Source organism: Neofelis nebulosa, chromosome 5 (genome assembly GCF_028018385.1).
Source record: "Neofelis nebulosa isolate mNeoNeb1 chromosome 5, mNeoNeb1.pri, whole genome shotgun sequence".
In the NCBI taxonomy this organism is placed as follows: Eukaryota; Metazoa; Chordata; class Mammalia; order Carnivora; family Felidae; genus Neofelis; species Neofelis nebulosa.
The window spans coordinates 148,865,397-148,881,036 of record NC_080786.1 but is presented as its reverse complement, the minus strand read 5'-3'; the positions used below and the strand labels follow the sequence as shown (position 1 = coordinate 148,881,036).

At 49.2% G+C, this 15,640-nt stretch overlaps 1 protein-coding gene across 1 annotated transcript in view; it reads right to left on the bottom strand.

The window, feature by feature from the left end:
• Positions 1 to 8,481, bottom strand: part of CLIC6 (chloride intracellular channel 6) — a 44,266-nt gene extending 35,785 nt beyond the window's left edge. Inside the window, exon 1 of the mRNA XM_058731927.1 lies at positions 7,024 to 8,481. Coding sequence (XP_058587910.1) covers positions 7,024 to 8,106 — 1,083 coding nt within the window. The 5' untranslated portion in view covers positions 8,107 to 8,481. The remainder of the gene's footprint in view (positions 1 to 7,023) is intronic.
• Positions 8,482 to 15,640: the final 7,159 nt, after the last annotated feature.

Here is a 15,640-nt window from a genome sequence, read left to right as displayed (position 1 = left end):
GAGGATATTTACATGCCAGCTTCAATATGCACAGAATACCCCTGGAAAGAGATTCAGCGACTGTCTCCAAGAAGAAAAACTGAGAAGCTGGACCTCAGGGGTGGAAAAAGACTGACTTTTTATTGTATTGTATTTCATTGTATCTTTTTTTAATGTTTATTTATTTTTGACAGAGCAAAAGCAGGGGAGGGGCAGAGAGAGGGAGACAGAGGATTCAAAGTAGGCGTTGCACTGACAGCAGTGAGCCCGATGTGGGGCTTGAACTTACAAACCAGGAGATCACGACCTGAGCCAAAGTCAGATGCTAATCTGACCGAGACACACAGGTGCCCCTCATAGTATCTTTTTATATTTATAATCTCTGTTTTATTTCAACCTCACCTAAACCAAGATTAGGGGCCTCGTAGAAAAATAACATTTCCAAAAATAAGTATAAGATATTCAGCGTCTTAAATATTTTTCACTGTGATAGACACTGCTGATTCTTTACTCAACAGCCATTCCTCTTCTTCCTTGCTAAATAAGACTCCAATTTTGTGCCAAAGGCCATGTATCTAGTCCCAGGTCACAAATCAAAGGGGGTTTAACTATGGGTCAGCAAACCTTCTCTTAAAGGGCCGGAGAGTAAATATTTTAGGCTTTGCAGCATCCAGCGGAACATGGAATTGGATACCATCTCCCTACGGGAAGGAGAATGGTGTGCCAGAAAACACAGTGATGTCTATACTGCGGACAGAGTACCTCCCTCTACCCCCAACTATGCCCAAATACAAAGCCCAGTTCATGAATCAGCACTCTGTCAGAAAAAAAAAAAAGTAGAAAAAATTGATGGAAAAGGAGTCTAGGAGATTTCAATATCCACCTCCCCAACTCTCGGAGAAAACCCTCCTTTGCTGAACGTCGCAGGAGCTCACAGAGTGGCGAGAGCAAAGGCAGCCTGTTTTCAAAAATCTTCAAGAACTTGCACTAGGGATCATCGGAGGGACCCACTCCCTGTGTCTCCCCAAATACATCAAATCGACAAACACCTTAGTGACTACCACTGTATCTGCGGGTCTTCCGGCTATATATTCCTACAGCCTCCTACTCATCTTCGCTGCCTCTTCCCCTTCCTGCCAGCATTAACTGGGCGCCTACTGTGTGCCAGACCCTGTGCTGGGGCGGGGGGCTGGAGGACAAAAGTGAGCACATCAGTGTAGTCCCTGCTATCGCCAGCATTCAGTGCTCGGGGTCTGTCCTCTGGGCTAGACGGTAAACTCCGTGAGGGCAGGGACCCTGTCGGTCTTGCCTGACGTTGGGTCCCCAAACTGTAGCACACTGTCTGACACACAGTAGGTGACAAATTCACATGCACTAGGTTAAGGGATGCATCAACAGCACTGTGACCTACTTGAACCGAAACCATGGCTCAAGAGCTTTGTACTTTCTACGTTCCTTCAAAGGCTGGGTTTTGACTTTTCTGCGTATGGGAAACTAAAGAGTAAATTCACATGCCGAAAGGACCCGGTGTGGTGTTTCTGAAGGTATCTTGCCCATCTTCAGGTATCTGTTTCTGAAGGTATCTACAGGTACAGACAGATATCCACAGGATATCTGAGTGGCCTCGTTGGGTCACCTTGGACTGATGCCACCGGCATCCACCTGGGCATTTACCTACCATTACCAAAAGGCACCGACCGAGAGCTTCCAATGAGCCCACGGCCCTGCCAGCGTGGGGAGAGGGACCACCACCCCGCCCCCGACCCCGTGTGCAATGTGTGTGCAGGTGTATCAGACGTTAGCTCAACACTGCGTTCCACCTCGGTTTCCACCCCAACTACCTGTACTGACTTCATAAATGTATTTGCAGGCAAGTTGTATCAGACGCTCAGAACACAAGGGACAAAAACGTCATTCTGCAGGGAGACGTAAAGCCCTAGGAGTGCACCTTTGCCCATTTCCCTTCAGGGCGCGGGGTCACAGCCCACACACGATGATGAAAATACGACCTCCCTCTCGAGCTCCTCGGTGACCAAGCCCCGCGGGACAGGTCTTGACATGTTCTCTCCTGGCGGAAGGTGCCTAGATTGCTGCAACCAACTGGTCTACCAGGAGCCAGTCAGCTGCTGCTCTGGACACATACCTACCCCTCCTCTCCTGCCGTGGTGGCCACGTGGTGTGGCCCTGCTTGGCTGCCTCCATTCATTTATTTACTTATGTTGGGGGGCAGTTCTCCACGTCAATGCCTCTTCAAAGGTCACGTCTTTCTTTCTTTCTTTTTTTTTTTAATTTTTGTAACGTTTATTCATTTTTGAGAGACAGAGACAGAGCACGAATGGGGGAGGAGCCTAGAGAGAGGGAGACACAGAATCCGAAGCAGGCTCCGGGCTCCCAGCTGTCAGCACAGAGCCCGACGCGGGGCTCGAACTCACCCACCAGACTGCGAGATCGTGACCTGAGCCGAAGCCGGATGCTGAACCGACTGAGCCACCCAGGCGCCCCAAAGGTCACGTCTTTCTTGAGTTGTACTTGGTTCTACCGATTCCACCTCTCTAGAGACCCAAATGTGATGGCAAATGCCAGCTTTTGAGCTCTGCAGTAGCTGCATGGTAATAGTTAAATATATGGTGTCCAAAAACCTAATTTCAGAAATTCCTAGACTCTGGCCCAGGATTACTCACTGGTCACACTGAGGTTTTTTAAGTCATGTGACATTTGCCAGGAAATCTGTAACTCAGATTGTCCTACGCCTAGACCCTGCCTCAAAGTACACACGCTGGATTAGAAGCCCCAAATCTGTAAGCAAGACTTCCTTAGCGACTAAGTCCCCACAGCTGGTGAAGTCCCTACTTTATCCTTTGTTGTCAGTATTTTGTTTGTCGTTTGTTATTGTTCTGTTGGTATGTTATTATGTTGTTACCCTTTGTTATGAGTGAAGAAGAAATGACTCTTTCTTACTAAATACACTGCAGGGTTACCTTATAATTTGATGACAAATAATTAACACTTCTTTGTAAATAAAATAAAAGAATTAGCATGATCAGAAATTAATTTCCCATACAATAATTCAAGGAAGCTTTCCTGGGCCTGTTCTATACGATTTTGGCTCTTTTACAAGAATACGTACTTGCGTACTTACGGAATAAAACAAAACGGCAAATTAGTAGGATGAGAATTTTCACAAAGATGGAGATGATAAACCACCGGGTGGTTAAAAGTAGAAGCAGATTTTTATTAGCACATGTCACTGGGTCATATGTCATTACTTTGTGGTATGTTTGCAACCAATGTATGTATTTTAAAAAACAGGGGGAAAAGCAAAAGTTAGAAATCACAAATAAAATATGGGCCAGTTAATGACGACGGTGTTGGCCAGGCCGTCAGGAGATGTTTGAAATGCTTGCAGGACTCTCCCTGAAAAAACAAATCTGTGAATTCTGCACTCCAGTAATGGCACAGAAAAACTTGACATGTTTACAAAACCCAGAAGGTCAGATGTCGATTATGGAGTAGAGCCCAGAGAAGAAGCCCAAAGAAAGCTAAAGCTGGCAAAGAAATTCTATTTTGAACTAATTTAAGGATTTTAAATCAAAAGTAAGAATTAGCAAACTCAAAAGATACAAGCGTCTAAGAGGTTTTTGCTCGGGGCCCCTGGGTGGCTCCGTTGGTTAAGTGTTGGACTCTTGGTTTCAGCTCAGGTCATGATCCGGTTCATGGGATCAAGCCCTGGGTCAGGGTCTGCACCAACAGCACGGAGCCTGCTTGGAGTTCCCTCTCACTCTTTCTCTCTCTCTCTCTGCCCCTCCTCTGCTCACGTGCACACACACACTCTCTCTCTCTAAATAAATTTTAAAACTTTTTTTAAAATAAATAAATGAAAGGTTTTTGCTTGATTTCTACTTTGGGGTCTTTTTTTGTTTTTAAGTAGAATGATTTGAAGGTGGAAAAATTAAAGGGGATGCCTTAACAATCCTATGAGGCACATCTGAAGTGACCCTCAGAATTTCTATCAAAAAGTAGTTGCTGGGGCGCCTGGGTGGCGCAGTCGGTTAAGCGGCTGACTTCAGCCAGGTCACGATCTCGCGGTCCGTGGGTTCGAGCCCCGCGTCGGGCTCTGGGCTGACGGCTCGGAGCCTGGAGCCTGTTTCAGATTCTGTGTCTCCCTCCCTCTCTGCCCCCCTCCTGCTCATACTCTGTCTCTGTCTCTCTCTCAAAAACAAACATTAAAAAAAAAAAAAAAAAATTAAAAAAAAAAAAAAAGTAGTTGCTTAAAAACCCATCTCCCTAGTTGGAGATCTGTTTTCTTACCCTTTTTTGTTTTTGTTTTTTTTTAAGTAGGCTTCACACCCAGCACAGAGCCCAGTGTGGGGCTTGAACTCACGACCCTGAGATCAAGACCTAAGCTGAGATCAAGAGTCGCATGCTTAGCCAACTAAGCCAACTAAGCCCCTCAGGCTCCCCTGGAGATCTGTTTCTTTAAGAAAAAAAAGGGGGGGGGGGGCACAAATGATCACCAAGATGATCATGTCAGAATAAAACAGTCTGGATAGCCCATATGGGGTTCTGCCCCTCCCCTGCTCACGCGCTCACTCTCTCTCAAAAAAATAAATAAACAAATATATATTAAAAAAAAAAAAAAAAAAAAAAAAAAAAGCCCCTTGCCTCCTGAGCAGGATCTGAGAAGAAAAATGTATTTTTACTTTCCATAACATTCCTATCCCCAGAGAATGGAGGTAATTAGGTATCTAGAGAGATTTTTCCTTTAAAGAAAAAAAGGAGGGCAGGGATGAAATGGGCAGGGGACCATTTCTGTGCAAAAGCAATAGAAGTTTGTGGAAGCTAAGCAGATATAACCATAAGAACACAGGTTTGCACCATGCTTATCTCAAGCCATGGTACTATTCTAAGTGCTTTACATAATCTAATTCTTGAACAACCTCACCGGTAGGTACTATTATTATCCCCACTTTATCCATAAGCAGTAAAGGCTTAGACAAGTTAAGTAGCTTGCCCAAGGTCACACTGCAAGAGAGCAGCAGAGCCAGGATTTGATCCCCCGGCTGTGGGTCCATGCTATTGATTACCATGGTAACCGTGGCTGTCGTGCACACAGGCACGCATTCAAATCTTCATCGTGTTCCAGACCTGTGTTCCACATGGAGGGGAGAAGCTGAATTTCACACAGTCAAGGGAAGAGGTGAAACACACAGGACGTGAGTGGACTTTCAACAGAGGGACACCCAACCCAGACTGGGGTTGGAAAAGGCTCCCCAGAGGAGATGATTCCCCATGATGAATCCAGACACCCCGCAGGGGGCAGGGAGAGAGTAGAGATGGAAAAAACTTGATTCAGGCAGAAGGTACAGCACCTGCAAAATCTCCGGGCAGGAAAGAATGTGTTTTGCTCAAGGAAAGGTAACTCGTTCAATATGGCTGCCATAGTGGTACCATCGGTAACAAAGGGGGGTGGGGGGGAGACATCCAGACAACACCAAAGAGGCAAGAATAACATCATGAGGGACTGACCTTGTGGCCGGGCTAAGGGGTGTGGACTTATCTGAAATTCTGCAATAAACAACTGAAGAATTTTACACGTTGAAACGTGTAGCTCACTGGCTGTCACCAAGGGCCTGGGTTGGAGACAGTGGAGAATGGAAGCAGGACAAGGTAGGAAGGTGTTACTGTATTTCCGAACTGTAACAAGAGGCTGGAAAGATGTGCTGGAATCAGGTGGCCATGAGACCAGAGCAATGGGAATTTTTCAGATCAAGGGCAGATTTGGGGCACACACCACAGGCAGGGCATTTGGCTCTTCCCCTCCCCCTCCCCCTTCCCCCTCCTTCTCCTTCCCATTCCCTACAAACTTCTAGCTCCCAGAGGCCCTTTGGAGGGGCTGTGCCTTTAGGTTCTATCCCAACGCATAATCTTAAAAGGCCCCAGGGTTTTCAAAAAAGCTCTGTAACAGCCCTTTCCCACTAGTGAAGAAATACATGCCCTCTCCTCCCTAACCCCCTTGCCACCCAAACAATTCTTGAAATTCTGATGTTAATCACTTTGGAAACATTTCTCCTTTTGCTTATTAGAATTTGCTTACATTCCCCGCAAGGAGCTTTAGGTCCTAACTGGCTTCCATAAGCCTGAAAGTATTCTGGAAGGATTATGATTCAACATGCAATGCACATTCTTGGCCTTATTATCTGCTGCTTTCCTGGTCTGGCCACAGGTCTTCAGAACAGGGCTTTTTTAACCAAGATCCCCATGTGGGGGGCAGGGGGCAGGGGGTGGGGGTGGCTACCACTGGACCTCGCCTCTCATTTTTGATGCCTTGTAGAAATGCCTGTTTAAACTCAAACCTCAAAACGTACTCAGTCGTGCCCTACAGAGTCCCTAACAAATTCACTGTTCTCCTCCCATTTGAAGTAAGTTTGAAATACGACATAAAGGCAGATAGTGTTCAAGCCACCAGCATCTTGTAAACGTCCAGAATAAACATTAAAATGCTCAATAAACACCCTAATACGTCATAAATTTCCACTTTCCTTCCAAATAGACCTCATCGATTCTACCCACCAAAGACGGATACTTTTGGGGGGCTGAAAACCCTGGCCAGCCCTGGGCCTCTGAAATTGGAGTCCTGGGGATACTTCTCCCATTACAACCTGTTTGCATTTTCCCCCCTCTTCAAGTATTAAGCTTTCTTTGGCGTCAACTGCTCTGAACATCAGTAGGGTGTGTTGCTTTTTTTCTTCTTTAAGTTAATTCTTCAATAACCTCCGGAGAAGGGCCAGTTTGGATTTTCAGAGCAAAGGACAGTGGGGTGCTGGCCCTGCATCCCCCCACTTCCCCCGACTGCCTCCACCCAACCTCTTCGTTTCCAAACCATCGTGTCTCGCTGAAACGCTCCTTAAAACTCTCCCAAAACACCCAGGATGTCCTGCCTCCCTCCTAGGAATGGAAGTGACCCTCTTGACACTGGGGACCCCTGGAAGACCAAGACCAAAAATGGGAGGGGGCGTGCTAAGAGCTGGGGAAAGCTCAACTTACCTTCACGAAGAGGGTGATGTCGTGCTCCTGTCTCGGGGCCCCCTCTTCGGACGCCTCGCCGTCCTCCCCGCGGCCGTTCACCCGCGCGGTCTCGTCCGCGCCCTCGACGCTGCTCTCCTCCGCCAGGTGGTTGCTGAGCTCGGCCTCCGGCTCCGGGGCCCCGGTCGGCGCGGCCGCCTCTGGATGCGCGCTGCTGCTGTCGGGGGGCTCCTCCTCGCCCGGCCCCTCCGGGCTGCGCTCTCGCCTCTCCTCCTCTGCCTCCTCCATCTCCTTCTGGGGTCCACCCTGGTCCCCTTCCTCGACGGCTTCCGCCCTCGCGTCCCCGGGGGCCGCTTCCTCCGACTCCTCTGTCCCCGGGGCCCCCGCCTCGTCGGCAGGCCCCGCCGCTGCATCCCGAGGCTCCCCCGCCAGCTCCTCGGGGCCACACCCGCCAATCTCCGCCGCCGCGGCCTCCGTGGCCTCGGCCTGGGGCTGGGGGCTGCGGTCCCCTCCGTCCCGGGGTTCACCCTGGGTCCCGTGCGCCCCTCCCGCCTGCCCCGCTGCGTCTATGCTGGGCCCCTGCGCCCCCGGCGCGCTGCCTCCCGGTTCCCCCCGCCCTCGCTCCGCTTTCTCCTCCGCCCCGGGGGCCTCGGGCTCCCCGGGCTCCCCCTGAACCTCCGTCGCGGCCTCCCCCTGCGCGCCGCGCCCGGGGCTCGCGTCCTCCGCCTGCTCCCCGCCGCTCGCCCCCTCCTCTCCCTGGGGGCCGTCGGCGCACCCCGGGGCGCCCTCCTCGGCCTCCGCCTCCCCCTGCGCCGCCCTCGCGCCCCGCGTCTCGGCCGCCGGGCCACCGTCCGCGCCGGGCTCCCGCTCGCCCGCTCGCCCTCCGTCCCGGTCAGGGCTTTCTGCCCGGTTCACCGAGGCCGTCGCGGCTGCGCCCGCCCCCTCGCCCCTCGGCGCCTCCGCGGCGCCCTCGCTGGCCTCCTCCCGCTCCGCCTCCCGGCCCGCGGCCGCCGGCACACCGGGTCTCTCCGCCACAGGCGCTGGGGCCTCGGGCGGCCCCTGGGGGCCTGGGGGCCCTCCCTCCAGCTCCGCTGCCTCGGCCATGGCCGCAGATCCCTGTCCTCCGCTGGGGACCCTTCCTTGACCCTGCTGATGGGGCAAGGGGCCCTGGGCGAGGAGGTCGGTGCCGGAGGGGCCGCTGCACCCCTTCCAAAGGGACGCCTCGCTCTGGGCTCGGGTGGCGCAAAAAGGGCTCGACCTCAAGACACTGCGCCCCTCGTCCCGGATTTAAGCTTTCTGTTATCTTCCTCCACCGCAACTGTTTCTCCCAGATTCAAGTCTGCTTCCCACCCAGACTCCAATTCGTACCCGGCTTCGCTGGAGGCGCGGGCCACCGAGATAGAGAGCGCGGCTGGGGAGGGCCTCTTAGCTCCCACACCCTTTGAAATGCCTGGCCCGCCGTCCAGGGACTGACCAGTAGTCATCGGTGCCAACTCCGTCCCCCTGGGGCTTGGGCGGGGTTTGCACCCCATCCTCTCCCCGCGTTCAGGTGGCCTGGGAGCCTGGCCAATGACAGCCTTTCCTGTGGCCCTTGTGAATTTCAGTGAAAAGATCCCGGTTCTCCTGGCAGCTTGGGTGTTTTCTGTAACAGCATCAAGTTCCAGAGCCATTTAAATCACACACACCCCCAACACCACACGCTGGGCACCTGAGTACCCAATCTCCACTCTCCCCCAGGGAGCCCAGGGTTAAGTTCCTCAGCTGATATCCAATGCAGATGCCCATGTTCTGCCTCAGTGTCCCCGAACAAAGGTGGTAAACCCAGAAAGCAAGAAGACAGGGAGACACCTTTCCAATTTTGCAGGACCCTCCTGAGAAGTTCCAGAGGCCCCTATAGAGAAGGAAGAGTCTGTCGAGGCACTTTGATCAGAGATGGGCTCTGTTGTGCATGAGGGAGCCCCCCCCCCCCTCAGGTATGACAAGTACAGCATCCTTGCACTGTGGAAAGGCTAGATTCTTTACCTCTCTGGTCCCTGAAAGACTCTCTAAGAGTCTATCTTGCAGATGCTCCTAGATTTTCCAAGCCCCCGGCCAGTGCTTTAGCCTGAGTTGTGTGTTAGGGCTTGGGGAGCTGTGGGTGTTGGAGTTTCGAATACAAGATTCGAAAGATGGGAGCTGTGGCATTCCCTGGGTCAGGAACTTCCTGGAATCACAAACTGGACACCTTCTCCCGAAGAAAAGGAAGTTAGGAGGAAAATTACATGGTAAGTTCACTATGAGCTAGGCTAAATCATGTGGGTTACAGAGAGGAGGCTGGTGCCCAGGATGGCCCAGGATGGCCCGGGATGGCCCAGGATGGCCCAGTCTAAGTGCAGTGGAGCAGGGAGCCCAACTCAAGACTGATTTGAGTCATAAGGCTCTTAATGGCTTTGACACTGTCCTGAGACACGTTAGTCGATCACATCTATAGAGGGCTCTGTTATCACTAAAAGACCAGAGGGGATCTTTGGTAGGGCTTGGAGTCACACATTTGGCTAATCACCGGGATGTCTCTGTCTAATACCCACTGACAGGTGACAAGACAGGAGCCCAGTGTCACCCAGATTCATGCCACCTTTCTCCAAGGTTGTGCCCTATCCAGAAAGGAAGGGACCGGAAGTTTCATCACCACAAAGCACGGCACATCTACTCAAAGCCCCACACTCACACATGAGAGCTAGACAGACATGTCAGACACAGGCCATGCTCTGCAAAAGCTCCCATCACCTAGAGAAAGGAATCCTGCTGCACTCACAAGGCCGGGAGATAGCCATTAGCCTCATTGCTTAAGGAAGGAGAAAAGCCAGCACAGTCAGCCCCGAACAGCAAACACAGCACAGGACTGCCGTCCCTTTATGCAAACCCCGTGAACACAGGACTGCGGTCCCTTGATGCAAACCCCGTGAGCCCTGGTGTGTTCCAGAAAACAGAAGTCCTGATTATAGGAAGGTTGGCATCTCTTAAAAACCTCCTTTTGAATCAAGCCTAGAGATGATTAATGGGAACTCAGTACAGTTGACTGGCTGGCTGAGAGCTGGTCCCCAGGAGTGTCCTTGTAGAGAAACAGCATTCATAAAGTCTATTCTGTCCTCGCAACGGACCCTACATCTCAAACAAGGTCATTTTATTCTATAGGATTAGGATTTAATTTTTTATAGTGTTTGGATTCGTTGACTTACACTGACATTGGCTTTCAAAATAACACCTTGCCGGGGTGCCTGGGTGGCCCAGTCGGTTGAGCTTCCGACTTTGGCTCAGGTCATGATCTCACAGTCTGTGAGTTCGAGCCCCGCGTCTGGCTCTGTGCTGACAGCTCAGAGCCTGGAGCCTGCTTCTGATTCTGTGTCTCCCTCTCTCTCTGACCCTCCCCCATTCATGCTCTGTCTCTCTCTGTCTCAAACATAAATAAATATTAAAAAAATTTTTTAATTAAAAAAAAACAAAATAACACCTTGCCTTCTGTAGAATGTGGAAGCTTTCACTTTTCAATAATAGTCTTAACAATTTTTAAATGTTTATATCACATAATTCTGCAAAGTTCTTTTATTTTCTATAATTCAGCAAATGCATTATTTTTACATGAATACAGGCTCAAAGCTGAAAATAGAGAAGACAGAAAATAACAGAATTCTTTACAATTTTTCTGAAATCCCATTATTCACAATAAACACTTTCTTCGGGGCGCCTGGTTGGCTCAGTCCGTTAAACATCTGACTTCGGCTCAGGTCATGATCTCTCAGTCCGTGAGTTCGAGCCCCACGTAGGGCTCTGTGCTGAGAAAGAGAGGCTGTTCTAGACTCTAGGCACACAGCAACGAGCAAACTGTATGCCTTCCATCGTGGGGCTTTGGGCTAGAGCAAAAATAAGTAAGCAGTTAAGCCAGACACTTTCGGATAATATTCAGCTTTATATAGACTTTACACTCATGTGTGCACATACTGAAAACCTTAAGTCCTTTCTCTCACACCCCCCATCCAACCTGCCAATAAATTCTATTGTCCACTTTTTAAAACATATCCAGGGTGCGCCTGGGTGGCTCAGTCGGTTGAGCATCCAACTCTTGATTTCAGCTCAGATCGTGATCTTGTGGTTCGTGAGTTCGAGCCCCGCATCTGGCTCTGAGCTGACAGTGCAGAGCCTGCTTGAGACCCTCTCTCTCCCTCTCTTTGCCTCTCCCCTGCTCTCTCTCTCTCTCTCTCTCTCTCTCTCTCAAAATAATAAGTAAACATTTTAAAAAATAAATAAATGACACATATCCAGAATCCAAACTCTTCTCTCTACCCCCAACTGCTACCCCACTGGGCCAACCCACCATTACCTCCCAGCTGGTCCCCAGGTTTACCCTTGCTTTTCATCAGTCTGTTCTCCACCGCACAGTCAGATGACTCCCATCGAAATCATGAGTCCACCAGTCGCCTCGTATGCTTGAAATCTTTCAAAGCCTTCCTGTCTCACACCAAGAGAAAGTCAGGTCCCTACACATCAAGTATGGCTCCCATAAAATCAGGCGTCCCAGTCTCTTTCTGTCCTCACTGGCTTCCTGCTGTTGCCAGAATCTGCTAGGCATTCCGGATGCTCCCTACATCCTTGGATGTTCCCTATATCCTTGTAGCTCATCCCTTACCTTGTTTAGGTTTTTCATAAGCTCTTTTCTCTAAGCATCCTGTGTGTGTGTGTGTGTGTGTGTGTGTGTGTGTGTGTGTGGTGGTGGTGGTAACACTTAAGATCTGCCCTCTTAGCAATATACAAAACCATATTGTTAACTATAGTCGCATGTGGTACATTAGACCTCCAGTATTCATCCTGCATCACCGAAACTTTGTACCCTTGACCCACACCTACCTCTTTTCCCCTCCCCCAGCCTTCGCTAACCGCTATTCTACTCTCGGTTTAGATGAACTTGACTATTTAGATTCCACATATAAGTGAGATCGTGCAGTATTTGTCTTTTCTGCATGTGGCTTATTTCGCTTACCAGAATGCCATCTAGATTTGTCCCTGTCACAAATGGCAGGTTTCCCTTCTGTTTAAAAACCAAATAATATTCCATTGTGTGCATATACCACATTTTTTTTTTTATCCATTCATCCATCAAAGGATATTGAAGTTGTTTCTATATCTGGACTGTTGTGAGTAATGCTGCAGTAAACATGGATAAACACCCTATTTTAGAACACAATTCCTGGGCGCCTGGGTGGCTCAGCCAGTTAAGCGTCTGATTCTTGGTTTCGGCTCAAGTCATGATCTCATGGGTTGTGGGTTCGAGCCCCATGTCAGGCTGCGTGCTGACAGTCTGGGGCCTGCTTAGCATTCTTTCTTCCCCTCTCTCTGCCCCTCCTCCTCCTCCTCTCTCTCTGTCTCAAAATAAATTAAAAAAAAAAAAAGAATAACTAAATCACAATCCCTACTCACTGTCAGCCTTTTCTGCCTTATTTTTCCCCCATAACAGTTGTCTCCCTATGACATACAATGCGTCTTATTTCCTTATTGTCTGTCTCCCCCCCTCCTCCCCCACCCCCTGCTAGGATGGTGGTCCCATGAAGCCAAAGGTTTTGTTTGTCACTGCCTAGAACAAAACCGGGCGCATAGTAGAAACTCAATAAATCCCGAGCGGGCGAATACATGCAAGCTTGCAAATACATACGTATCATCCCGAACCTGTTTTCAAAACTACTTTTCTCAGTTGGTTTTGTACTTCAGGGGACAAGCTAATGTCACAAGACACACTGTTTGCAGAAATTCTTATCTACTGTCTTTGGCGAATACTTCAGCGAATACTTTTAATCGTTAGCAAAGGCCAAGTCAGCTCATGAACAGAAACACAAAAGGAAACACCAAATAAACAGAATCGTGAAGGTCGAGGTGAAGTTGCTTTAGAGGTTTGCACATTGTTAACTCGGCAACCAGCACCAGATTAGCTATTTAAATACCAAGGAGGGTTAAACAGAAGTGACAGAGTCAAGGCTGGGAGACAAGAGGCAAAGGACTGGTAATCAAGTGGCTTTTAGAAATTACTAGTAACTACAAAGCTTTCTTACCATGTATTACGAGAACTCATGAAACAGCACAGCTCAGGGATTCCCAAGGAAAAACTCAAGGGCTTATAAATAAACAATTTATTTTTTTATTGTTTTATTTGTTTCTTTTTGAGAGAGAGAGAGAGAGAGAGAGAGTGCAGGGGAGGGGCAGAGAGAAAGAGACAAAGAATCCCAAGCAGGCACTGTGCTGTCAGCACAGAGGCTGACGTGGGGCTCGAGCTCACAAACTGTGAGATCATGACCTGAGCTGAAATCAAGAGTCAGAAGTTCAACTGACTGAGCCCCCCAGGTGTCCCATAAACAAACAATTAAAGGATTTGTTGTTTTGCGGTTTTTCCAGAACAGATAGACTCATTTCCATGGAGATCTCTTTAGTGAGTGTCTGGTCCTTTCAGAAGGGCCCCTGGGATTTCGATGTATGTATAACATTCAGCTCATGGGATATGCTATGCCTGAACCAAAGTCCTTCCTACACTGATTTCTCGTCCAAGAGCTGGCCTTTCTTGCCCAAGAATGGCCCCCAACCTGCTCTAATTTTCCTGGCTTTGCCCAGTTAACTGTAAAGGTGTATTTCAGTTTAAAAGAAGGCTATTGCTGAAGAATAGACCTAAATCGGAAGGCAGGGGTTGAAACACTGATATTCCTTCTCGCAAGTCAATAAGCACATCACACAAACCAACACGAATAATGCCATGGTGAAATGAGTGGGTTCCCGGGGCACACTGTTGCCTGATTCAAACCCCACTTTATCTCATATTAACTCTGCGATCTTCACTAAGTTTTTCATCTAGAACAGAAGTTCTAGTAGGACCATGGCCGTTGTAAGTCAGAGAATGCACGTATCCTACCCAGCACGGCACTTGTTATCGTCGGCATTGTGACCTCATGGTAAGTACTGTCCCAAAGGACACATCTTGACAGAACAGTGCATTGAAGTGTTGGAAAAGCCGTGACACTTCATCCCACTTAGCCCGTGACAGTCCTGAGTCATCCTGTTGTCTCAGGAACATAATCACAAGCCACCCCCTGTCACTCTCAAAAGTGCCTCAGTTGGGACGATGACTCATATGGTCACCCTATCAGGAACTCACCTAGCTAGTGAGAGCTTTTTCTGTTTTCTTTCCACATGATCTTGCGCTGTTCTCAAAACAAGCTAGATTTGAAACAAATACCTGTTGGATGAGGGAAGAGATTTTTGAGGAAGAAGAGGAGGAAGGGGAGTGGAAGGAGGAGGGTTTGATTACAAACCACTTGCCAAAAGCCCTTCTGGAAAGGTAGCCTACAATCTGGAAGGGAAAGACGAAGTCATGTTGCAGGCTTCAGGTGTGCCGTGGTCAGGCCGGGGACAAGGGAAGGGGTGGAAGGGCGTGGACCCCCGTCCCATGCCACACTGGCCCCTGGGCTCCTGAAGACAGTAGGTCCAGGGTCTTATTCTCCCATTCTTCAACTCTGACCCCAGGAGCATCAGTCACAATCCGGCTGAAGACAAAACCAATACCAAAACTCAAGACTGAAAGCCAATTTTAAACTTTCCCTTTCTATCTGTAAAGTTGTTTTCTAAACATGTTGATGTTGTAGAAACTCGACTTTCTTTAAACTTCAAGTTTCGGGGCACCTGGGTGGCTCGGTTAGTTAAGCGTCCAATTCTTGATTTTGGCTCAGGTCATGATCTCACAGTTCATGGGTTTCAGCCGCACGTCAAGCTCTGCGCTGACAGTGCGGGGCCTGCTTGGCATTCTCTCTCTCCCTTTCTCTGCCTCTCTCTCTCTGTCTCTCTCTTTCTCAAAATAAATAAATAAACTTAAAAAAACTAAACTTCCAAGTTTTTTCTCTCCTCCCTCCAGTCCTTCAGAACCCAAAAATCGGGGCGCCTGGGTGGCTCAGTCGGTTGGGCGTCCGACTTTGGCTCAGGTCACGATCTCACAGTTTGTGAGTTTGAGCCCCGCGTTGGGCTCTGTGCTGACAGCTCAGAGCCTGGAACCTGCTTCACATTCTGTGTCTCCCTCTCTCTCTGCCCCTTCCCTGCTCATGCTGTGTCTCTCTCTGTCTCAAAAATAAATAAACATTAAAAAAAAAATTAAAAAAAAAAAAAAAGAACCCAAAAATCTACAGAGATGGATGGAGGTGTGCATGAGCACTGGGCTTCACATACGTACGACAATTTTGCCCCTCGTGGGACATCTGGCAATGTCTGGACACATTTTTTGGTGTCATGATTAGGGGCTGCTGCTGGCATCTAGTGAGTAGAGGCCAGGGATGTTGCCGAACCTCCTCCCATACACAGGACCCATCCACAGCCCCCACCACCAAGAATTAACCAGCCATAATGTGAATTGTTGCCTGAAAGGAAGACCAGTCTCCCTCCAGCACCCCCCCCCCCCAATTACAGGGTGTTCCATAGAAAATGCCTTTATCCCATATATTGAATCTACTAGGAGCTTGGAATAGTAGATGAAGGGTTGTTGTGTTGTGTTAGGGGGGAGCGGTGGTAATTCCTTAAAACATGTCCTGCAGATTACTAGTGAATCCTGATGAGAAACTTTTTGAAATGATAGACAGAT